The sequence below is a fragment of the Excalfactoria chinensis genome, chromosome 6 (assembly GCF_039878825.1).
Source record: "Excalfactoria chinensis isolate bCotChi1 chromosome 6, bCotChi1.hap2, whole genome shotgun sequence".
Lineage (NCBI taxonomy): Eukaryota > Metazoa > Chordata > Aves > Galliformes > Phasianidae > Excalfactoria > Excalfactoria chinensis.
In genome coordinates, this window is record NC_092830.1 from 27,052,744 (window position 1) to 27,078,355 (window position 25,612).

At 42.6% G+C, this 25,612-nt stretch overlaps 2 protein-coding genes across 8 annotated transcripts in view; one reads left to right on the forward strand and one right to left on the reverse strand.

Moving 5' to 3' along the window:
- The window catches only part of STN1 (STN1 subunit of CST complex), a 38,558-nt gene extending 23,433 nt beyond the window's left edge, over nt 1–15,125 (reverse strand). For 3 of the 6 annotated variants that reach the window (XM_072340867.1, XM_072340863.1, XM_072340869.1), the window contains exons 1-4: nt 14,989–15,113; nt 11,632–11,754; nt 8,042–8,147; nt 3,370–3,509 (exon numbers count right to left, since the gene is read on the reverse strand). In XM_072340867.1, the coding sequence (XP_072196968.1) occupies nt 3,370–3,502 (133 nt within the window). In that variant the 5' untranslated portion in view covers nt 3,503–3,509; nt 8,042–8,147; nt 11,632–11,754; nt 14,989–15,113. Of the gene's footprint in view, nt 1–957; nt 1,135–3,369; nt 3,510–8,041; nt 8,148–11,631; nt 11,755–14,988 lie in introns of those variants that run through there. The other 3 variants (XM_072340864.1, XM_072340865.1, XM_072340866.1) reach the window with 3 other exon arrangements.
- Nucleotides 15,126–15,611: 486 nt separating this feature from the next.
- Nucleotides 15,612–25,612, forward strand: part of SLK (STE20 like kinase) — a 42,929-nt gene continuing 32,928 nt past the window's right edge. Inside the window, exon 1 of one of the 2 annotated variants that reach the window (XM_072340862.1) lies at nt 15,612–15,890. In XM_072340862.1, coding sequence (XP_072196963.1) covers nt 15,741–15,890 — 150 coding nt within the window. In that variant the 5' untranslated portion in view covers nt 15,612–15,740. The remainder of the gene's footprint in view (nt 15,891–25,612) is intronic. The other variant, XM_072340861.1, reaches the window with a different exon arrangement.

Consider the following 25,612-nt stretch of genomic DNA (forward strand, 5'->3'; position numbering starts at 1 on the left):
AGCAAGGGAATCGCAAAAGTATTCTGTATTAAAAAAAGAAATCAAATGTGAAACCCCAAAATAACTTGTCCCACACAGCCAGCAGCCCAAAGTGGGCCTGGAATGAGTTTTCCCTCACATACGAAACAAAAACAGCAGTTTCAGAAATAGTCAAAGGTGATCAGCCAAGCAGGACACGAACAGGAGTTTTGCTGACACAAGCCCACTGCAGTATTTCAGGGATGCATCTACTGCAGTCATCTTAAAACCATGCAGTCACTGGTCAGGTGTAGTATAAAGAATGTTCAGCAGGTTTGTCCACTCTTCTCATTCCATTTATCAGGACACAAATAAACACTGCTGGAGAATCTCTCAATGAAGGTGCTCCCGGTGTATATAAACATTCATTAAATCTTACAAAACAGACATATGAGAAGGTCTGGGTCACTTTCAGGGCAAATCTATGGGGCAGAAGCACCCACCTCTTCATGTGCAAACAAGCAACGTGTTATTATAATCATTTCACAGTTAGTAAGCTGAGTTTTGGCAAATGACAGTGACCAGATAGAACTGGTTCTCTATATCCCTATAAGCTTACACAGTACTCCACCCATACTCTCTGAGAAACTACCTGAATTCATATGAAAGATGACACTAAATTTATATTATCAATCAGAAGCTACTGAACTGGATGACTTGAAGATGTAAAGAGGGAGCTTTTCTCCTCCCAGATTATCTGTTTAACTATGTTCACATCAGTAGCAATAAAAACACACCACACATTTGAAGCCATGTATAGGCGCATTCAATCTAGCCCCAGTAACCCAGTAAATAACGTGTGTATTAACATGCTGCCACCACAGCAGGAAACCACAGCCACATTTTAGGGGGGCTATGGATACAGAAAAGATAAATTCTGGTCCTATCGTTACCATCACCGAGCAATGAGGTGTTTGCCATCGCTTTAATTCTCATTACCTCCTTTTGTGTTATTTGCAGCTTCCCTTGCTTGTTGATAAGCTGTCACAATGCTGTACTGCATGATAGCTCTGCACACATTTCCATGGTGTGATTATGTGTTACAACTGAGTTTCACACCCACTCTCATTTCAAGGCCTCTAAGTCAACACAACTGCTGTGTTTATCTGGGTGGTTTTCCAGCCTTCATGTCACCATTTCTAGCAGCAGAGTAATTGGACAGGTTTACTGCTTTCCTCTGTGTTCTTTTAAATGATTAGCCATTGTTGCATCAAATCCTAATGCTTAAAAATGGAAAGAAAAAACTTATTAGGTCATTCAGTTCATTTCCTCAGAGCCACTGCAAAATTGTTCCATACAGTAAATTCCTGGCAATTTGTACAGTCAGGATATAAACAATCCCAGTGAACAGGATCCCACCTTTTTCCTGGGGAGGCTGTTCCATAATTTAGGAAAAGTACCCTTTGAATATCTGCTAACATTTAGCCTGCCTTTCTCTTTATTCCTCCTAGGTACAACTCTGTTTTGCACTCATTCATTCTTAATTACCCTTACTTAATGACTGATTCATTGCTAATCAGCTCCAGCTGGTGTTCAACAAACCCATCAAATTCAGGGAACACTGGCAGCGAACACCTACCTTCCTCCTTCCCCAGAAGATACTTTTTCTTTTTTCAGAAGAAGTTTCTATTGAGCCAATGGGTGAGATGTGCTAAAAGACATCTTCTGTGGTACATACACAGCAACAAGACTAAGGATGTTTCTCTATGAGATTTCATTTTATTCTTTTAAGTTTGGTTAGAAAATGACACGGGATTGCAAATAAGCTTAGTTGTGCAGAACGCCAGACACACAGGAAGTGAAGAAAGCTCACATGCACCAATTTTAAAGGCTGATATCTTGATGTGACAGATACCACTTCCTTAGGACTATCTGAAATAAATAAATACATTGAAAAAACTGAAATACTTATGAGGCCAAAAACAACTCACCCAAGTAAAAGAAAGGGAAGAGCGAAGGAAAAAGCTCAAGCTACGTAGAGGTGAACAGAAGAGCATACAGGATTCTGCCTTCAAAGGCCAGTCATGTTCTCTTAAAGCACATTTACTGATGTTCACAGATTTAATTCTTCTGAGTATATTTGTATATGTGCATGCATGAATTATTTTGTATTTCATTCAATAACAATTAAAATGTCTCTGACTAAAGGAAGAGCCTTAATCAGATGCACTTGCTGTACCAGTACTACAATAAGACTACAGTTTTGGAAAGCCCTGAGGTACTGCTAGCTCTGGTACAAATATCAACAGTAGGCTGTAGCCCCATTCCTGAAAAGGATTTGAGAAAAAAAAAGAGTCTGTGAAGTCTCGATGAACATAAGAGTGGTTTTAAAAATGAAGAAAACCACCCGTCCTTCATTTCTACATGAGTAGTACATGTTGTTATCCTTGCTGGTAAGGAAAATAAATGAGAATCACAAAACCTACAGGACAGAACTTATTCAAAGAGCCAAACAGATGTGGAGAAAAAATAAACAACAAAACAGCCCCAGCAAACCAAAGGGAAAATACGCTCTGCTTTGGGTTTCCTGCTTGTCACCATCAGTTCTAAGTTTCTTGGGATTCCTCCCCAACATTTTCTGCACCTCGACACATTCCAGTTTAAAATAACAAACGCTTCCACAGAAGAGATCACACTGCAGCCTGCTTAGATTCTTTATAGTGAAAACAGAAACTAAAAGTCAGAGCCACAGTGCTCTACACAGTGTACACACATGGGAGATATTGGCTGAAGATCAGCAGAACCAGACTGTAAAGCACACAACTGCCAGTAATGGTTAGGAAATAAAAGGCGTGGTACAAGACGCCCAGGTGCCAGAATATACAAACAAGTCTTTCAAATGCACGAAGGATGTCCTATCTTTCATAACTGGAAATTAAGCAAACAAAACCTATATCCATTTTTTACAGTACATTAATATGCCATCAACTGATTGATATTATGTCATAATAAAAAGAAGAGGCATAAAACCCTCCTCAAGTATCATGAGCAGAGTGGCAAGATACAACATATATAGGCAGAAAGGACCAGCATTGTTAGAACTGTCAGAATACAACAAGCACTACCACATAGTGGAAGTACCACCTTAATGTAAGCTAGCTTGTGTGTGTGTGTGTGTGTGTGTGTGTGTATACAGAACTAACATTTATTTTTTCACCTGTATTTCTTCAAACAAAGTATACAATCTGTTTTTCTTACGACTACTAAAGGTACTACTGTCACGTAGTTTCAGGGTACTGAAAAATAACTGTACTGGTGTCTATGAAGCATTCTGCAATCCCTCAATGAAAAGCAAAACATAAATCAAATGTAATACTTTGTGTTTCATAATCAGTGCATAAAAGAACATACCTGGCACTTGTTTAGATTCTCTCATTTCTTTTATATCTTTAATATAGAGTCTTGCGAAAGCAGAAAATACAGGATCTAACCCCCAGAGCAGGGAAGGTATCTCTTCTTCATACTTCTTAGACTCAGACTGCATTCAAAACCTGTGAATACAAGAAAAAAAAAGTAGTCACTGTCTACACGGGTGAAGAGAAGCTGTTCTGTGCAGATGACAGTGATGCTTATCTCCAATTTTTGTTTTATTAAAGATTAGTGATATTTTGACCTTCCCTGGACTCGTCATTCAACTTGTGAGACGGTGGATGTATTTGAACCCCTCAGTTCCACTTGGCACTTCACTTTTTAATAGTAAACTGAGGATTTTTATTGGCATCTGCCTTTACGTATCCTCCCCACATGCAGGCAGGTTTTCCCAACCCACTCCTTTTACATATGCAAAGTCTATTCACAAAAAAACTTCTCACTCTCCTTTTCTGGCTCAAATCTCCTCAAGAAACACACTTTTCCTCCTGCTGTATTGCAGTCACTCATCAGAAGAAATTTCTAAACTAAGCTATCGACTGCATGATCTTATTAATGCAAGGCTGTTATCGCTCCATATGGCAGTTCTCCAGCTTCTTCCTAAGCAATCTATAGAAAATTTAGACCATGAACTTTTCCAAGCAACCATACAGCTCGAACCTCTATTTTAATGTGTTCTATAACACATTTAGTCTTCCCAGTCCCTCTTTTCTCTTATAGTCCCACATACACTGGTGCCTGCCACGACTTATATCCAGTATACAGTATAGAAATAGAAAACCCATAAGATTAGTCCAGTAAATGCTCATGGCTCATAAAAGAGATCACACACCAAACAATAAACACATATCAGCATTAACGTGTAATACATGGGAATAAGGAGAAGCACTTCTATTCAGTGTCCCATTCCCAAACAGGAAATATTACAATAAAATTCTGTCCTTTTTGGTGCTATAGATGTCCAACAATTCACTCTGAGTGGCACTTCTCTCCAACATGTATCCCATGGGTACATACACAGTTCTTGTGTATCATGATCTTTTATACAAAGCAGCACTCCTTTCTGCAGCAAAAGCTCCTTCTTTCAATTTCAGAAACTACTGGGACTTGAATCCAAAATTCTGCAGCTTCCCCCTAGCTCACACACCTCATGACAGCTCTTCTCCAAAGGAGCTCTCACCCTTCATGTACCACTCTGCCTGCTTCGAGTTGCTTTACACATCTGAAGCTCTATCTTACAGACCTGCAGATTCTTCGAGAAAAAGGCTTTTCTCTAGTGCTATGAAAGCACAACTTCTTGTTTCTTCATCCGTTTTTAAGGCCACAGAATAAATCCTACAAAGTCCCAAGGTAAGACAGTCCATCCATTAGAGGCTGGGAGAGAGAAACTGCATTCCAGCCACTCTCTGGCTGGAAAGCACACAAGGAGCATCCCACAGAGCAGCCTTCCCTTGCCCTTTCTTGGTTCTGGCAGCCCCCCCAATCACTACCACACCCCAAAGCCAAGTCCACTCACTTCCTTCCCTCCCCAGTGGTCCGCCTTTGTTATTTCCTGGGCTGTCTGCCTCCAACACATTCCCTACAAATCCCTACTAGGGTGGAAGCCTTAGAATTCTGTATTGAGCACTTAAACCCAGCCCATGGTGTTAGCAGTTCTTTTCTCCTGCAACAAACACGTCAACCAACTCTATCCAACGTATCTATTTTTGTGTTTGGTTATAAACATGTTACATGCAGATTTATAGTATTAGTAAATACAGTGCTTAAAAAGCTGACAAAAACGCTTTGAACCACTTTCTATTTTGCCATAGAATGGTATCTTCCTGTAAGTTGTTCCTGAATTGGCACAGGAAGCCTCTCCATCCCAGGGGTTAATTAACTAGTAACTCATCCTGGCAAAAGTGAGACTTGCCATTATGTTAGAAGAGCTTGCAGCTCCTCACTGGTACTGTTGGTGATACGCTATCACCAAGGAAGATAACAGTGACTTTGTACAATGGAGATCCAAGGGGTGAATGGCAGGCATTGTGGCTATGTGCAGCTCACAATAAACAATTCCAAACAGACAGTAGATGTACAAATGCTTAAGGATTAAAATTACTTCTGCTAAAGCATCATGACAGTGTTTATTGATACAAACAATGCAGCGTCATAGAAAAACACGTCATTCTATGTTTCATTTTAAATGTCATGGAATGGCTTTACAATTGTAGTGGTACGAGGAATTCAGTGCTGCTAGCAGTACAAAAGGCAAGAGAAGCATCAAGTCTATAAGCTTAGTAGAGTGAAATATCCCTTTTGCCACTGTAAAACATCTCTGAAGAAGGGCAATAAAAACACAGTAAAACAAAAGAAGTTGGAATTAAATTTTACTATCTGAAATACTCCTCTGGGAAAGAGCTCTGCTCCAAAGGCAAAAACAAAGTTGATATGGCAGTTACAAATAAACAAAAATGGTCTGAATGTGATACTACTTTAGGCAGCACTCTATCCAAATAAAGGCATTTCCTTGACTTCCTTCTATCAATGTTAGCTTTCCTGACTGCAGTGAGAACTCAAACAAGACTGTAATCCTCAGACTTCTTATGCACTTAGCAAGGTGTTATCCTAAAAGGGGGAGAGAAACCATGTAAAGCCAACAGTCTTCCATCAGTTGCCACCACCTCAAACGATTCCCTCCCAAGTGGCCCAGCTGCAGCTGGGAGGATGGCCTAGGCTTGTCAGAATAGCTCCCAATTAAACCACCTAAACTATTAGTTCAAAAGAACCAGTACAGGCCGATGAATGTCTTGGCTCCTAATCCTGTGCTCACCATGTACCTTTCTCAAAACAAATAACAGAATTGGTCTTCTTCCAATCCCAGTGAAACAGGAACCACAAGAGAAATGTCTATTTTAATTCATCTTACGGAGTCTTTCCCAGATGTGATTAAGAACCAAAGCTCTTGAAGGAAATTTCCTTAGTCAGAGATGAGCTGTTACTTGACTAGAGCAGGCTACAAACTGGCTGTGAGTGGATTGCTTCATGGGTCAGCCATCACTGCTGCAGGGAAAGCAAATTGTGGACAGCAGGACAGCTGGGTTTTGTAACCACCTCAGTCATCTGAATTGAACTCATCTGTGCTTGACTCAACACCCTACGGAACAAAAGAGTATTATTCAATTCTTCATGAACAGCAGAGGCACTTCCAACACAATGCAGTTAAAAATGGTTTTCATTATCCAAAGCCACATACAACACTTTAAATTAAAAACAAGCAAAGAAAACCAACACTGCATTATACAGCCAGATTCAAGTAAGCTTGAAAGTAAAAGCTTCCATTACAGATAATATCAAATAAAGATTCCAAAACTGAAGCTCCTCCACAGACTTCTAAAGAAAATACACAATTAAAGACTATTTTCAATACCATTAAAAAAAACCAATGCACTGCCACCAAACTAAATCACTCAAAGAAAGCAGGCTGAGCACTTCCAGTCCTTGCTAAGAAACTACCTTCTGCTGCTCACAGACAGCGTAATCTTGCCACAAATACAGCAGTAGTGATTGCTACTGATAGTCGTAAGCCTCACTTGCTATTTGTATTTTAAAGCTACGAGATAATCATGCTGAAGCACCCTCTTCACCTAATTCTCTAACCTGTCTGGAGTGAGGGCAAGAGGAAGTCTATGAAGGCGATTAATTCTCTCTGAAAGCTCTTAATCTCCCATGGTGCTGCTAGAACGAGCTGAGCCGCTGAAAAGACATTCTTTCACTGGGAAAGACGGTTCTCAGCTGTCGGTGTCAAGTAAAAAACAAGCAAAAACAAAAATACCCCACTTTTTTTTTAGTATGAACACTGTTTGATGGCTGAAAATAAAGCAGTATAGAAGCTTTGATAGAAAAGAATTCCCAAAAGTCTCACAGCAAGTGAATGTAGGCTTTTTTTTGACAGACAGCTCATATCAGTTTCTGTATCTGGTGTAAATTCAAACAGCCACTGCATTAGGATCAGAACTGATGTGAATATTCTTCACACAGAGAATTCTATTACAACCAAAGACTTCAACATTATTAACTTGGGGTTTGGTTGAGTTGCACAACGTGTTCAAATGGTTTCCAAACATTTCCAGTACCTAAAAAGCACTCGGTTATGGCAGATCTATTTAAAGTTCTGAAAGCAATTTAAATTCTTCTGTACTGCATAAATGAACATTTAACCATATCAGAATAACATGAAGCTGTGCTTGAACCACGATCTCCAAATAACACAGCTATTGGTACTCACAAAAGAAATTAAGCCAAAAGAATGCTGAAGACTCAAATACAAACAGGACCACTGTACAACCTGTGAGCAAAACTACACAGTGAGATTACTTATTTGGAGCTCTTTTGGAAGACTGATGTCTGTTATTCTGCTTACAAGCAATAATAAAACTAGTTGGATGTTGACTTTTATTTCTAAACTGGCTAAAGTATTTTTGTTTGTATCTGTTGTCTTGTATGCTATTTTTCTCCACCCAGTAACGACTCATAATGCTTCCTGCGTTCTCTCTTACTGTGGGAAGTTCAAACTATTAACCCATGTAAGAACCAAGTTTTCATTAATGCTTTTTTAATGCTCTTGCCCTCTCAGCTACCATCTAGGAAAAGTATCATAAGAGTGGTTTTCTACCTTAAAATGCTGCAATTCCCAGCCCTGTAGCCTCTGAATTTCTTTCAGAACTTCCATACTTGAAATCAAGGACAGGTTTTCCTATTCAGGACCAGGCTGCTCTGACCTACAAAATCAAGGTAAAGAAATAAAATAGATTTCCTCTTGTTCTCTGGATGCTCAAACTAGACAGAGATGCAGTCAGAAATGCCAACGGTGCATAATTATTGATAACTTAACAACAAATTACCCTGCATAAACTCTTACACTCTGTTCAGTGAACTCTGTATGATATGAAGAGTGGTTCCTTCCCCACTAAGAAAACCCAGCTCGCCATCCTTTAGCTTCAGCTGCTGAATCCCATCAGGAGCTATTAAAAATCCAGAGACTTTGTCCTCTATCAAATTTTGGGTTATAAGTTTCAATAACTCAAATGATGGTCTGAAATAACGTTGTACAAATGCTCCCTCTGAGAGCTTTCTGCACGCCATCACTGAATTGATACAGAACATCAGCCCTGTGCAGAACAAACCCAGAACTGCACAGCAACACCTGTTCTGCAATAGGAACATATCCTTAACAGCTTTCCTCTCTATATTCAAAGAAGGCTGAACAACTTTGCTAGGAACTATTTTTGCCCACCTTTAATAAGATCTCTCTCTGAACCCAGCTGAAAGACAACTAACCACCAACACAGCTTGAAAGAAAATGCCTCATTGACTCCTGCATCTGAAACTGCTCACGTTCCCTACGTGAATCACTGTCACGGCTACTTGACGATCCAGTTATTACTATTTCTGACCTCTTGGCATGTGGAAAAAACACAACCAAAACATCCTCTTATAAACAGATTAAAGCATTTCCTTAATTGCATTTCAATAGATACCACTCATGCTTCTGAAAGCCAGTCACTCCTGCACACAGCATCCAAAACATCATATTGCAGCTGAGCCAGAAGCCATAGAAATTCTTTTTTCTGTTGTTAATTTTACGGGTCTCTGCTACAAGAAATTCAGTTCAAACTCATGTAATGGGATTGCATGGTTTAATCCAAGGTACAGCATGGTGTATCATAAAACACAGTTCTGCAGATGGGAGATTAAAGATCCATTCTGCCATATTAAAATAAATAAATGGTTCTGGGGACACTTGAGATAAAAAAATGCATCACATCACAACACTCCATTTTCTCCTAATCAGGTCCCAGTGTCCAAAGTTCATGTACGCTATTGTGAAACATACAATAGCTGCTGTTTGCCTTAACAATCCACACGTTACACACAGCATACCCAGCCGTAGCATGGAGCAGAATTGATACAAAAAGCCAAATTCTATTCTTCAATTTAGTGGGGGTTTTTTTGCTTCAAAAAAATCAGAATTACACAAGAGTTAGTAGAAATCCTGATAAGGACCAGAACCTTATACAAGCAGAAACTGCTTTAAACATGAATGCAACATAAAAAATGACATTTTTTCAGTGAAAAGCTATACTGTTTCCTCAGTAAAAATCACTTCCAAGTCAAGCTTTGAGCAGCTGATATCACTGCAGCGCTAAAGCCGGAACAGCAGGCTTCACACCAAGCTGAACCCTCAGTGAGTCTCACAACTCAGCGTTATCCACCATCAGCATCCGATCATTAGCAAAGTATGTATCTTGGACAAAACATCTCATTAGCAAAAGAAGTAGCTTAGATAAAGTGTTATGAGAGTGTATTAACCTTTCTCTATTTAGAAGCACAGTGTCAAGGCCTATTTGTACAAAAAACTCCCTTGGTTCTCCCTCGAGCATCGGCCAGGCTTAAGGTGGAACCCAAAGAGAGAATGAAAGCAGATGTTCCCACCTAATTATCACTTGAACTGGTTTACTCAACAATATGAACGCTGGACCCTCTTGCAGTGAAGTTGAAGACCTGCACAGGACCTCCCAATGGCTGAGGAAGGCTCTCCAGATCCACGCTGCAAACAGGGCACCCCAGTGACTGCAGATCTGGACGATGGCAAAGTATGAGGGCAGTTGGTGATGCGTCTTCCTTAATCACCATCATGGTCCTCACGTAGTAATGGTTAGCTGCACTGCTTTGTTCTGTATTATTCTTGCTGTACTGTTTCACTTACTAGTTCATTGCTTTAAACTTTGGTAAAGATAAATGCACTTCTTTAAGTTGATGCGTGTGACCTTGGTGCTGACTCTGCCCACTGGCACAATGATCTGCCATCTCGTTGGTAACAGACAAGTACTTGCAAGTTTCCAATATTACCACATGGCAATGTCTCCCCAGGATACTGCTAAACAGTCAGTGCCTTTCAGTCCTTTATTTGTGTCAGATTTTGCAAAACCCTCCTTTCAGTGAGGTGTATTTTTAATAATATAAGAAGAAGGCAAAAGAAACATCCTGCCTGTGCTTACCATGTAACCATGGCTGGATTTGCAGGCTGGCCATAATATCAATTAAAAAAAAATACAATAACTCCTATTACAGAACAAGTCGTTCCATCCTAAGATTCCAGAGGTGATCAGGATCACGAAAGAACACAATGTCTGCTCTGGAAAGCGACTCCTGGGAAACAGAGGACAAAACTCGGGATTTGCAGAAAGAAAAGCAGCAATACGTGTGGATTTCTTGTTCAGACATTTTCGTGCCAGTAGTGACTGAGATGCAAAGCTATCTTTATCCCTTAATAAATTTCTAATCCTAGCTGCTATGTGAACCAATGCAAATTTGAAAGCCACAAGCAAAAAGAACAAATCAGCTCGTGACTGCCATGCAAGAGGCAAGGGGCTCATTACCATCTGGAGGAAAGGCAAACACGGTGAAGCATTTGTAATGCATGCTTTCATGTGACTTAACCAAAGCTTCTAATGGCCATCAGACCAACCAGGCTCTGCAAGTTTTAAATACTTTGCCTTGTTCTCATGTACAACTGTCAAATAGTTTCTCCTTTAAAAAAATTCATCTCAAGTGATTAAAATGCTTAGAAAGACACCAATATAGCTAAGAGTGTAGCGGCAGTAGTAGCTTAACGGCATATATATATATATCTTTAAATCGATACTTCAGATATCTATTGTTCCTATTTGTACTACACATGGCCAAATGACTGCTATTACTCACATCAGAAGTGCTGAACACAGGACTGAATCTCAGGCTTTTCTGTTCCTTTATCAAGAGGACTTGTTTTCACATGCAGAACAGAAACACACATCCCTAAGCTACAGATCTACCAACAGTACGTTAAATAGAAGGGCTTAAGAGCATTATACAAAGTCTCCCCTCTCAATGAATCCAACAAACAGGCAAAGTGGCTTTATGCTTCTTGGAGAAAAATCTATCAGCTTTTTGGCCACTTTCTTATGTGATAAAGGAATAAAAGACAGTTTTAATCACTCTTTTGCACTTCCCTCCTTACCTACATAACATGTTATTAACTAATTATACTACTAATAATGGTTCCTCTGTACTTGGCCATCACAAATTAAATTAGGACATGGGAATCAGGTACAGTAGGAAAGGTAAATGATCAATGAAATGAGAGAAAAATCAGGTATGGACAAGTCACCAGAACATTTCCATAAGCTAAATGTCATCATACAGTTAATAAAACAGCAGTACCAGATGAAGCGTCAGAACTTCATTCCATGAAATCCCCAACTCCAAGGGACAGGCAGCAGATTCAGCAGGAAGCAAAGCAGACTTTGGGAATGACTTCAGAGACAGACGCTGGACAGATGAGATCTTGGCAAAAAATCAATACAAAATAAGGGGGTTAGAAAGGAATGTCAAGCATTAAATAGGAAGATCTAGAACTTAACACCAAAGAGCTTACAATTGAAATGAGTATCTTACATAAGAGACATCACTATAACCAGGAACAGAAGAGAGTAGAAGACACAGTCTACAGGAAAACACCTCCATGCAATTGGGAAGTAGCAACAAAAAGGGCACATACATCAAGAAAATAAAACAGAATAAACAGCAGTGAGTGCCAAGGGTGGCAGACAGAGCAGAACATACAAAACAAGAAGCACGTCTGGGATTAAGCCGCAAACAAATCACCTGTGACCTCTGAGCAGTTCAGTGAACTCAAACATCAGAACGAAGATCGGAGATCAGTGAAAGTGTGGGTGGACGTGAACTCAAGACAGTATCAAAATACACCATTAAATATTTTGAAAGAACTGAGAGCAGGATGTAGGAGTGCAGTTAAAGGGCAACTTATGCTGTGAAGAACACATCTCTAATTAGATTTCTGAAACAAGTATTTCCAAGGAAAAGGAACAAAAGTAGTTCATACAAGATAGAGGTAGAACTTAAGTGGGGGGGGGAGGGGGAGGGTTACAAACAACTTCATTGCTTACACTTGCTGTTAAGAGGGAAGGATGGTGAGTGACATTTAGCAGCAGAAAGTAGGTAGGAGATTTCTAAATCTTAAGAAGGATTGCAGCAAAGAGTTACAGCTATTTTTAAGCCCCTCGGTTTGATGCACAGCTAACACAGTTATTCAACATCAGCCTACTCCGACATTTTAAGGAAGCGTTGAATTTTCAAAACATATTGTATTAAATTCCTGAAGGAGAAATTCTAATGCACTTATAACTCACTTTTACCTTTTTATCCCTGCCATCTGGAAACAGTTATGGCTATTAAAAACTACTGCTACCAGGAGAAAAGAGGAGGGAAAACAAAACAGGAAAAAAAAAGCAAGCAGGTTTCATTCAGCCTCCTCCATAGCAGGAAGGCAATGCAAATTGGGAATGATTTGCTACCAGCATTTAACCTTCACCTGGGAGAGCTTATTGTAGGATTGAGTGGCAAGCTGTAGCTGTAGAACACAAGGAGAAGGGGAAAATAGAACTGCGGCTCATTCCCATTTGCAGTTTATAATGTTTAAATCTCAAATTACTCAGGAAAAAAAAGTTAAAAGCAAAACTTTATTATATTATATAATGTATTATATAAGATTAATTGTTCATTTGTTGTGTGAGCCTTTCACCTTATGTTTTCAATGTTATACCAGTTAAAAAATGTGTGGTATGGAGCCCACCCTTAGGAAAGTCTAGAACATCACATCTAACATTTACTTGTTGTTAGGACGATCCTTCTGCCCTCGTTCTGTCCCAACATCCCAGCCACCTCACTGCCAGGTTCTTAAGAGAGCAAACTTGATGTTTGTTCAAATACGGCTCAAGAGCTTTTCTTAGTTTGGCATCCATGTCCTGTTCCTATTGCAAACTCTGACATCACACAGATGTGAACCTCCTGCTGCCTGGAGACACTGCCCCTAAAGCTAAAGAAAGGCTGATCCTGCCTCCATACCAGGATTTCATACTATAGCCGCTAGATTCCCTTTTTCCCCTGTCCTTGTCAATTACTTCAAGTAACCAGATGCACTAGATTCACCCCAAGGCACTTTTTATCCAAGAGTAATTTAAAATAAAAAACACGTGTATGTTACTAAACTTCTTATTTTTAACACCCAAATCAAAGCTCTCATCCCACCTGAATGAGTACCAAGAAAACAGTTATCAGAGAGAGGAAAAGGAAACTGCACTTTAAAAACAGGGATTCCACGAGCTAAATTGGCTCTGGCAACACTGAAAAAAACCTTATCAGTTACTTCCTCCTTCCTTATTGTAGTCAAACTATTTGCATGAAACTTCTAAATGAAGTTCATACGGGCAGCAAGCCAGCCAAATCATCAAGGTGAAAAGAAAACAGCTCATCTGCATTGCAGTTGATTCTTGGCATTAGCTTTACGCATGTGGACAGACTGGTCTTGAACACCATAGAATGACTTGGATTGAAAGGGACCTCAAGGATCTTCAAGTCCCAACCCCTGCCGCAAGCAGGGTTGCCAGCTGCTAAATCAAGTTGCCCAGGGCCCCATCCAACCTGGCCTCCCATGGCTTCACACCACACATCTCAGCTGCTGACACCAAGAAACCACAAAGCCCAGTACCAATAACGCTGATAGCTACACCAAACCAGGGCTGCTATCAGGTTAGCAAGGGCATTTGTCACAAAGCTGTCACTTCATGGCCATCTTGTTCTGTGGAGGGGACAGTGCATAGCACAGTGCCTTCCTGTGCATCATAGGTACTATCAGCACCACCATTTATTCATAATGCCAGTGTATTCTTATAACGCTTCTACTCCAGCATCATTCAGACACCAAAACCAGAGCTAAAGACACGACTGAAAGTTCAGTACTGGGCCACTGTTATGTTCTTATTTCCTTCTGAACAACCTTTCTTTCTGTGTTAGCACAATTACCTGCACAATTCCTTGCCTGGAATCTGTCCTTGGCCCAGCCCTTTCTAGGCCTTGCTTAAGACTGCCTACACTTCCACAGTCCCCATAACTGTATCTCAGTGCTCCATTGTTATTAAACATAGACTACCTTCCTCAGATAGCAAACTATTCTCATGTTAATAAAATGGTCTGAGGAATGAGAAGCACCGGAGGCCTGATCTTTAGAAGCTTTTAATGCACTGTTTAAATTAACAGTAACCAGAGGCACTGGGGTTCAGAGGAGGTTAAGGTGCTACATGATTCTCACGCGCTGTATGTCTCATCACTAAGTCTCTTAAATCTCAAATCATTGCCTTGACTGCAAAACCCACCTGCTGCATCTTGCCACGGCCGTATCGACGGGGAAGTTCCTCGTGCAAGGAACGCAACCCACGCGGCCAGGAGGCCTTCCATAGGGGAGACAGTCAGGAAAAGATAACGGGGTGTTGGGAGAGGGAACGGCCCTACTCAGAGAGGAAAGGCCTGCTCCCGTCCCACCGGCCCCTCAGAAAGCACGAAGCCCCGGCCCACTCCACAGCTGCGAGTGCGAGGCTGATAACCGAGATACAAACAAGGAAGAAGAGGAGCCTCCTCAAGCACTAACTCCTGGACCGTGAGGAATGCGAGGAAAGGAGAGGGCGGACCCTTCCTCCATCTTGGGGCCAGACACCAACTTACCCGCCGGACGCCTCGTTGCGCTGCTATTGGCGCTCCCCGCCGCCGCCTCGTCACATGGATGGGGACAAACCCGCCTCCTCGCCCCGCCGTTCAGGGGGTGCTAATACGGCTGGGCGGCGTTTACGCATGCGCCGGAGGAGTCGCGGCGGGGCGGGCGGGGCGAGGCGGTTCCGGGAGCGCGGGACGCGGGCGGGAGCATGGGGTGCGCACGCGCCGGCTGCGGGAGGAGGGGGAGGCGCTGGGACCGGCACCGCCCCGCCCCGCAGGAAACGGCGCCGCCCGGCTCCGCTCCGAGAGAGGGCGGGGAGGGGCAGCCGGGGCGGGAGGGACGCCGAGGCGAGCGGGTCGCTGTCTGCTTCCGCGCCGTCACTCCCGGGCGCTGCGGGCCTCTCGGTTCCACCGAGCGCCGGACCGGCAGCGGGGCAGCACTTCTCGTTCTCTTCACCCCGCGGGGCGGCGGCGATCGCTCGGCCCCCTCTTCTCACGCTTCGTGCCGAGCGCCCAGCCCGGCACTTGTTGCCGTCGCGATGGGTGCCGGGAGCCCGGCCGTTGCCGCTCAGTAGGCGCTGAGCGCGGCCCTCCCCCAGCGCCGCGGCTCGGCTCGGCTGATCCCACGGAGCGACTGTGAAGGCGGCGCCCGCGGCTCCAGGCGGCCCCGGCTGCGAGCGGCCCGGCCGGGAGAGGCGCGCTGAGAGACCCCGCCGGCCGCCTCCCACCGCCGCCTGCAGGCCGGCCCCGCGGCCGGAGGGAAGATGTCTTTCTTTAACTTTCGGAAGATCTTCAAGCTGGGCGGCGAGAAGAAGAAGAAGCAGTACGAGCACGTCAAGAGGGACCTGAACCCGGAGGAGTTCTGGGAGATCATAGGAGAGCTGGGCGACGGGGCTTTCGGCAAAGTGTTCAAGGTAAGGGCGAGTTGGGAGATGAGCGGCCGGCAGCGGGGATGCGCTGAGCTCCCGCAGGTGCGCGTCGCGCCCGGCCCGGTGGCGGGGCGGGACGGGACGGACGTTCCGCAACACCCGGCGACTAAAGATAGAAAAGGCCCCGTGAGGTCATCGCCCCGTCCCGCTGCACCCCGCCCTCGGTGTTTCTGCCGTGGTTTGCTGTTTTGGTTACGCGTGCCGGATGGCTTCTGTTCGGCTGAAGGGTTTCCGAGTGTGAAGTTGGTGGTGGCTTTTTGTGGTGTTTATTTGGTTGTTTCGTACGTTTCTGTACGGGAAGAAGGCTGTGGAAGTAAAAGCGGTTTGTGCCCTCGTGCGTTGCTTATAGGGCCAAGCTCATGTTGCTCTTAATGGGCCTTCTCCTATCTTGTTCCTTATGGAACAGAGTTAAAAGGTCGTGTTACCCCGGTGTCCTTATGTGGCAGAATTTCTGTGTTTCCTTACTGCTTTTTTCCTTTGTTTCATCATGAAATACATGTTTCATCATGTATTTCCAAGGTTTGTCATGGGGAAATTCTCAAACTAGGTAGCGTATAATGAAAACAGATTCAATGCTGCAAGTGATTGGCGAGACCAAAGCTTTCACACAAGCCTGCAGCTAATTATTCTCTCTGAATGGAGATTGCTGCTCCACGTTGGGTTTAGAGGTAGCGTGGAATAAGTGTCATAGAGGGCGAGCATGAGAGGTCCAGGGAGCTGACAGGGATTGAGACCCCAGAGCAGGTTCTTGAGGGTGGAAAAACTGGCATGAGCGTACAGCACTTGCAGTGCTTCTGAAGGCTAATTTGGTCAAGAAACGTTTATTTTTAGAGTGCTGCACTTGAGAGCTCGTGAAATCTGGGTGCAGAGCTTGCACTCGGAAAACTTGTGCTAGTTTTTGTGTGTTTATTTGAAGTATTATTGTATCGTGGCATCACCTGTTTGTAAATTTGGGCACATGAGTGTGTTGGCACTGAGTATTTGGAATGCTGGGAGGTTTTTGCCCCCTGAGGAGTTTCAGTCTGTACTGCATATTAAGAGCATCTAGTTTATTTTGATGCCTGCGTAAGGCATAGTCTGGGTGTCAGTGTGGAAGATCAAAGATTTCTTTACTAAAATGAGTGGGAAATAAGGCTGAAGCTGCTCTAACACAAAGCTCGGTGACTTTAAGAGCATGACATTGTCTCTAAGAGCATTTACGGAGCCCTCGAGTTTTTCTCGAAACTTGACATGGAGTTTTGATTCCCATTCTGTCCCTATTACACTCTGTCCTATAGAGACAACTATAGAGCCTTAGAGAAGCAGCACTGAGTGTGTTCTCCCCCACCTGCATTTCCTCTCCCTTCCCCACCCCTTTTCTCTCTGGGTGTTTGGAGGCCTGTCAGTCTGGGTACCCGGCTGTGGGTGAAGGCGCCTGAGCAAGAGGGAGCTTTTGCCTTCAGGGTTTTCAATGTGGGGTCTTGCACCTGACTGTGAAATGACGTGGTGTTAAGTGCTCGTCTGGGATTTTTTTGAAATTAAACCCCTTTTGTGATAGTAAGAATTACTCATGGGGTTACGATGCTAAACTTGGTGAATGCAGCACGTGTGAATGCTGACAGCTATGAGTACTCCTACAAAACGTTCCCCTTCAGAAAAGGAGTCCTGCATTTGTTTTGCTTCCATCCGGTGTGAGGACAAAGGATTGCAGGCAGGCACTAACTGTACTTGTTTTCCTGCATCTGAGCATGCTTGGTGAGGGACTGTTTCGAAAGCAGGGGTGTGTTACGTTGTTCTTTCTTGGATATACACCTCTGTTGGGAAGCTGCTCTCAGAACCTGTTTGATGCCTTTTCAGATCTTGGAATCCGAACTGGTACCCAGAACAGAGCTGTGAACTTGGGAAGAGTTTGTGCTTAAATAAAGCAAAAAGACAATACTGATGCCAGTTGCATCTGACGAAAGTAAATCCCTTTGTGTATTGTGAAGAATGGAAACATTCACTAAAACGTGCTTCATGAATATACCTCAGTAGCTTAATCATCTCTATTTCCCATTCCTGTAAGTGGTTAATTGGGTATGAATGACTCCTGCCAAAATACAGTGGGAGCACTTTTAGCTGCAGTCCCACGAGGGCAGGTGTGGTCCAGGAGGCTGCTCTGTAGTCACCAGCCAAACAAACAGTGACTGGGTCCTGGATGTCAGAAGAGGCTTCAGCACACTCTCCTTTTAGAAGAGCAATCAGGTATAGCTGTTCAGCAGAGATTTTTTGTTCTTGCTACTCCTGAACAGGAAAATGAATGGAAACCAGTCTGTCCGTTGGTACCGAAAGATGTGCTGTGTTCTTTGTTGCAGTTCTGTAGATGGGATTTGCAGAGGTGAAAACATCTTTGCAGTCAAGATCGTAGGAGTCACTGTGTGATAATCTTTGCACTCAGCATTTAGGCATACACAATAAAATATACTGTCAGATAGACGAGGCTTTCTTTGTATGCTTTAGGTTCTTAGTAAGAGATAGGTTGCATGGTATGTTTTTTTTCCCCTAGAAAAGCATTTGGTTTAGCTGTGAAGCTGCCTTTGGGATGGAAGTATCAAATATTTAAATAAAAACTCAAAACCAACTTTTAAGTTGCCCCGACACTCTCCTGGAGCCTGCCTGATTGTATTGTTGACATTAGACACGCTGTGCCTTGTGAGACTGGGGTTGTATGTACAAGCCTTAAAGGGCATTGAAGACTTGTGGTTTGTTTCCTTCTTCCCAATCAAGCAGGGAGGATCGTGCTGACTTTATTAATAGCTAATTTACAAGAAGAGCTTATTTCTCCTGAAGTCGTTTTCATTTTCTGAGGCTTGTTTAGCTCTTGCAACTCCATGCATTTGTGTTCACCAACTTCTCAGTGGTGTTTAGAAGTACTGTTACTTACTCCAAAGCTTTTCAACTCTCATCGCATGCCCCTCTTGTGATCAGAGCCACCTCACTGCAGACTGCCAGTGTTAAAGGCTCCCTGCAGTACAGCACACAGCATCTGGCCCTTCTCAGCCTCTTCAGAGGTTTTCAGTCTGTTTTGGTCACAGTTAATGGATGATGGGGTATTTTTCATCCTTCGTTTTCTGTGCTATTACAGCTCTTCAGTGTTGAGGTCACTGATTCTGGACTTCTCTTTTTAAGTGAGGTTGTGAATTATTTAGAATTCTTGAATGGACTTCTGGGGTTCTGAAAGCCACTGGAGCAGCAGAGATTTCAGTTTGTTTTGGGAGTTACGTATCCATCAAACAACTCTCTCAAACAACTAGGACATCTTATTTGATCAAGTTTGGGGAGGGAAGGGCAGGTTTAGGCTTCTGCTGTTCAAATGAATGGTAATCAGCTTGCTGTAGAGATGAGTTATGTTATTATACCATATTACGTTACTGTGCTTTATATTGGCCTGTATGTATCAAACACCAGTTCAGTGCATGTAGTAAAGATTGCATCAGTGTAAGTAACTGTTGAAGTGTAGTCATTCCAAGTAGCCACGTGGAGTCTCATTGGTGTTAAGCTGCTCTCTCACTGGACAGAAGTTAATGTTCTGGTGGTTCAATAACAGCCCTTTACAATGCCCAATGTGCTCGGCAGCTTTCTTGCTGAAGCTCCTGGCTGAGAATCTTTATCATACAGTCACACGTCACTAATTAAAATGGAGACATCTTCCCGAGTTAACAATCCAAGTAAGATAAAATGCTTGGACTGCATTTCAGTGAAATCTGCTAGCGGGTTTGTTAGTGCTATGGGCGCTGTACACCCCAGTGAAAGAGCACTTGCATTGCAGAGAGACATCGGTTGTGTTTAGTTGGTGTGAGCTCTGAGCCCTTCTCTGAAGATACTCCTCCAAGAAATCTGTGGTCTTCTGGCTGTTGTTATGATTATTATGGGTGCCATCTGTACCAATACGCTGAAGGTCTTCTGTGGGATTACACAGTGGCAGAATATACATGGGAGTACACAGTATAAGATACAAAGTATCTATGTGTTTATAAGGAAGATACACAGTGTAGATACACACTTTGATGGATATTCTTAGGTTTTTATGGGAGGGCTCTTCCTGCTTGCCTGACTTTGAGTTGCACTCACGCTAATGGTTTTGAGCTTGAATATTGTGCCTGTTTAATCTCACATTTATTATCCTGAATGTTGAATGTGGGAGCATCGTTTGTGCTGGGTTCTTATAGGGATCTGGGTAGTCAGTTATCTGTATTTCATCTGAAGTTACTGAGGCAGATCCTCGGCTCTCAGCCGTTAACCAGCGCTTGGTTAAGAGCTGCCTCTGCTTCCTCTTTAGGCTGCAGCTGAAATGTTTGGAAGCTGGCAGCTATAGTCAGGATGCACAGCATGAGCAAATGAATTACCCTATGAAAATTACAGTTATGTTAAGTATTCCTATATACTGTACCTCCAAATGCAGCCAATACAAACTCAGCTCTGGACAGTGAAAGAGAAGTTTTGATAACTCTGTTTCCTTTGAATGAAATAAACTAATGATGTAGGCTCATTTAGGTTAAACTTTTGTTTCTGTATTTAAAACTATCTTATTATAGTTGAACTATATGACTTTGTGAGAGCTAGCTTTTGCCTTACTGTCTTCTACAGTGCCCAGAAATATTCAGTTTTTGAACCACGGTTTAATAAATGTGTGCTGATGTGGCTGCCTCCTTTAAGGGGCCTTAACTCCTTTTAATGCTTTAAAAATGAGCTGACAAGTGCTGGCTGCTTACAAATACTTCTTGTCTACATTATAACTTAAGATATTTTTGAATATTAGAAATCAATTAGTCTGGCCTGAAAACAGAATGAGGGCAGCGCAGGGAGAACTTATATTTCTCTGATCTCAGTGACCTTACAGGCATGTTTATCTAAATCATTGCTGCAGTTGGATATTGCTGCTTGAAGTTATCTTTATGATAGCAACGTCTTGTGCTGTTTGCTTGGGTGGATATTTCTAACACGTGTAACGTAGCACTCATAAGGGCAGGTTTTACTGATGACCTAATATGTGAGATGAAGCACTAGGCTTTCCTGCATCTGCTCTTACCTTTTGGTTTAGGTAGCATCGTTAGCACCACTGGAAGGTGATTGTTTAGAATCTTAGAGCTGTTGGAACTCATAAGCATTAAAGATGCAGTTCCGCATGGAAGGGCATTGCTTGAGTTTGTCTGAAATCTTGCACCTTTAGAAGTAATACTGTTATAGGAACCCGAGGCTTTGTGTGTGACTGCAGTAAGGCTAGAAGTGGAAAGAGTAAGCAGGTGGAAATGTCCTACATTAAATTCTTATACATAAGAATGAATCAGTTGTGAACTTCCACCCATCTTGATTAAAGTTGTTTGCTCTACGTTTGTTCCAATCTATTTTCATTCATGAGTGGTGCTGTGAGTTGACCTCTGATTAAACTGGAGCAGTAAAATAGTTCAGTTGTCCTCCAGAGACGTGAATTAATAATGTTCCCTTAAATGCCACGTTGCTTTGTTTCTCCGTAGAGGCACTAGTAGATAGAGGAGAGAAAGGAAGAGGAGCCGCTATACTCTCAAGGGAGTAATACATACTATGATAGTGTTCGATTTTTAAATATTTAGTCCATATAAAATAGAGCTGAAGCTTTACTTAAAGCTGCTAGCTGAGATCAGTCATTGCCATGAGAGCAGCCTGGGTGCTTTGGGACTGCTGTGTATGCTGCAGATGGGAAGCAGATCCGGGGCTGTCTACAGAAGGTGAGTGGCTGCAGCACTGCTCAGAGGTAACCTTCCCTGCGCTCTGCATGCTGTGCCTGCTGCTCTGCTGCCTTATCTGCACTTTCACGCGATTGCACTTTGAGCTTGTTGGAGATAGCAGATAAGGAAAAAGCAAAACTACTGGTTAAATACTGGGAAGTGTGGCGTGGAAAAGCTTTGCAGATCTCTGTAAATGCATTGTCGCTATTACTGAGCTTTCTGAGGAAATGGGGAGTGTAAGAGTTATCTGTGGGCTGTAAGTCGGGACAGCATTCTTGTTTGGAGTGCATATTTGCATGTAAATACTCCAAAGAAGTAAGGAAGAAGCATCCCACATGTTAAGTGCCTCACTTTTTGGACATCTTATAGTAACTTGGCACGGAATCAGCATCCCAATACTGAACTTATGAGTAATCTGTTGTCTGCCTGTTGCATCGGGAGTTAGAGCTGCAGGCAGGTTTGTGGAGGAGCAATGTAAATCACTCCTGGTCACTGCTCAGTAATGCAGTCATCTTTTCCAAGGTGTGAGCACAGTTCTATAAACTGTTTAAAATTCCAACTAAGTAGGAAATCCTGATTATTATTGTTATTTTTAAATTCAAACTATGTTTATGAAAGTTGATATCTTTTCCGTGTCATTTGATACTTTGCATTTCTTAGCTGGCTGTTTGTGCGCTTGTTTGTTGCCTGGCCACAAGACTGTCTTTGGATTTCAGGCTTAAGCTAAAGGCGATTCTTCAGGCGTGGGGAAAGAACTTTTCATGCCTTCATGTCTGAGTGGTGTGTTGTCTAATTAAATAATTCTGATGCAGGAGCTGAAAAACCTGCGATACCGTTTGTTTAACAGTTTTTAGAACAAATTGGTTTAAGCTTTTCAGCTTAGTCTTGGGCAGGGAAATGTCCTACAGTGGTGCAGCCCTGTGAGCACCCATGTGTGTCACTGCTGCAGAGCAGGAGGAGCTCATGACTTTCTTCTGGTGCTCACCCAGACTCTGAATTTGACCATCCCATAAACAGTAGTTAAGGAATAAAGTACTGAGTTGGTATTTGGGATTGCCACGGTTCCTAGTAAGGCCATCCACAGTAGTTCACTGAGTGTGAATTATGGGCATACTTACAGGCTGTATGTATGGTTTAATGACTCCCAGATCTGGGTACAAAATCTTGCTTTGCTGTATGTAGATGCTCATCAGACATCTGAGATGCTCGCACGGTACCAATACAGCATTTACTTTGCTCTTCTGCACGATGGGTAACAGCTCTGGAGCTGTTTACCACTTTATCCTCATTACCACCAGCACTGAATGCAGCTGTGAGTGGTCCTTATGCGTTCCATAGACTGTGACCCATGTTCTGAGAATCCTGTAAGATTATAGACATTGCTCTCCTTTAATGACAGCTGTGTTGCTGTAGAAGAGGCAGCATGTAATTAAGTCCTCTGGTTTGTGATCTTGAATGCATTGAGACCTCAGTGACTGAATTGTAATTTGTGGAATTTTTTTCTGGTCTTTGCTTCTTTGTGCTCCCCCCAATAACCTTTAATTATATCCAGATTTTAAACTTAGTTGCCAAAGCCGTAGTGTCACCTTTTCTGCTGATAGTTTTACTTTACAGGAACTGCTAAATTTCTCACTTTCCAGGCTTGTGCTGTCTTTACTTTTGATACTGGTCACGTTGTTCCAGTTCTCAATGCTTAATGATGGAAAAGCCGTGAACTCTGCAGTAAGACCACAGACCTGGCTGGGTTTGCTAGGGAAGAAGAAAGGATGAGTTCGGTTTTAGTATTTTTCTCCAAAGCACTATTAAAGGGGGGATTTTTATCTGCCTCTGCCCAATTAACGTTTAATGGTTTTATAATGTGATTACGGCTCAGACTGCTTAAAATGAATTTTTAACTGCCAAATACATTTCAGATCTGTTATATGGCAACACGCTTTTTTTTCCCCCACTCAGAAATGGAAAAGTGCCTCCTTACAGATGCAGATCCAGCACTTGGAGAGTAAGTTTGAATGCTGACAGGCATGAAGAGTTGACTGTAGGTAATGCTGAATAAAATCTGTTGGGCTGCCTTCAGCTGCTCCTCGGTGCTATTGATACTTCAGCAGCAGCCCAGGGCTTTACAGCAAAGGTGACTTTTTCAATGACACTTTGAATTTTCTGTTGAATAAGCACTAAAATTTTAATTCTGTTTAATGTTTTATGTATGTTGTGTTTGGTTTTAGGAGGGCACTTCTTTTTACAGCGCCTCTAAATGGAAATGCAAGCTACAATATTAGTCACAGCACTCCCTCAATTTCACTCTTCTGGATGAAGGCTGCATTGCAATATTTTGTGGGATTGCGTATTTTTGTATGGAAAGGGTAATGTAAAACAGCTGAGTGTGAATGGTCAGGAGAAAGACTTTTTCCCGTTCATATGCCTGTGTTTGTATTTGTGAGCCACTTTTTGTTTGCTTTAATTACCCACAGCCTGGGGAAATAAATTGCTCAAGAAGAGCTTCATGCTGGAGCTAAGCCAAAGAAGCAATAAAAGCTTTAAAGAAGCATTTCTACCTGAATCATTCCATTGCAACACTGTTAATTTTTACTGACTTTCTATGGGAAAGTGAAAAAGTAGAATTGTGCCATAACAACTAAATCAATTTCTTGATTAGCATTTAGAATTTGCTAAATCTCTCCTTAGAACAGATAACTTGAGTGACTTTTCCCTTCAGTAGGGTGACCTGAGGTACTCTTGTCATTGTTTCACAGAATCTTTGTATGTGCAACTGGTGGAGATCAGGCAAAATAAAGGGACAGCAGTATTCTTTATAAAGATTACTTTCTGCGTTTGTCTCAGTGCAGTAATTTAAAATGAGGAGGTGGACTGAGGCTGGAATTGGAACTGTGTGCTCCTCTATGCTTTGGGGGAACCACTACCCTAGAACTGAAGCTGTGCATCAGAATGGCTTTACCGGGTGTGACAGCAGTAATGAATTGCACTGTGCCAGAATCATTCCTGAATCCATCTAGCTTGGTAATGCATTACAGGAGACTTGTCCCTTTACTTTTTTGATATCCTAATTGAATAGCATTTTATATGTGGGATTTGCTTAAGGAGGATTTTAAGAAGCTGAGCCTTGTCCCTTGAAATAGTTGGTCATAACTGTGATTCAGAAAACTGTTCTGAGTGAAGCTGCACTGGAATTTATCCTTTCTCTTGCAGGCCGTGCTACTCTGAGCACAGATGATTTCTGTTGCAAATCCAAGACTTTCCCCAGCAGTTGTCTGGATTTCACTGCATAGAAGATGACTTTTCACTTGCATTTCAAAGCAGTACTTTAGCAGAGTTAATACTTCATAATGAAGAGGTGAAACCTCCTCAGTAAGAATTAACATGTTGCACTGAATTCTCATCTCCTTCAGTTCATACCCGCCTTTCTCATTTTGTAAAGCTTGATCATGTTCTTGTCCCACCTTTAGCTTGACTTCAGTTGCTTGACTTCACAGATACCGGTGGGTTCTTGCAATTCAGCACTCAGGTACAGTGTGCTGCTGTCACTGCTGGGCAGTCATGGGTCAGAGCCAGCGGGCTGCACTGCTGCAAATACTGGGCCTCAGATCATCTCTGGGAAGTGTGGTCAGATCCCTAAAGCAAATGCGTTATTGCAAAAGCACAGATGAGTGGGTACTCTCAGAGTTCAGCCCAAATTGGTTTTGGTTTGTGTAGCCCTTCCAAATGGTTTTTATCACTAGTGAAGATGCTCGGAGGTTAGAAGGGACCCAAAAGAAGGAAGTGGTCTGCTATTTTTCACTACTTTTGAGTAGGAAGTCTGAAGACTTAAACAAGCACACAGCCAAATGTTTTGTATAGATAAGGAGAGATGGGTTACCTGAAAATGCCTCCTTTGCTGCAGCAGGAGCTTTAAGTTGGTCTTTAATAGCAAACCTAGATGTACTGCTTAGTTTAATGACCCCAGGAATTGTTCATTTAGCACATGAGGCT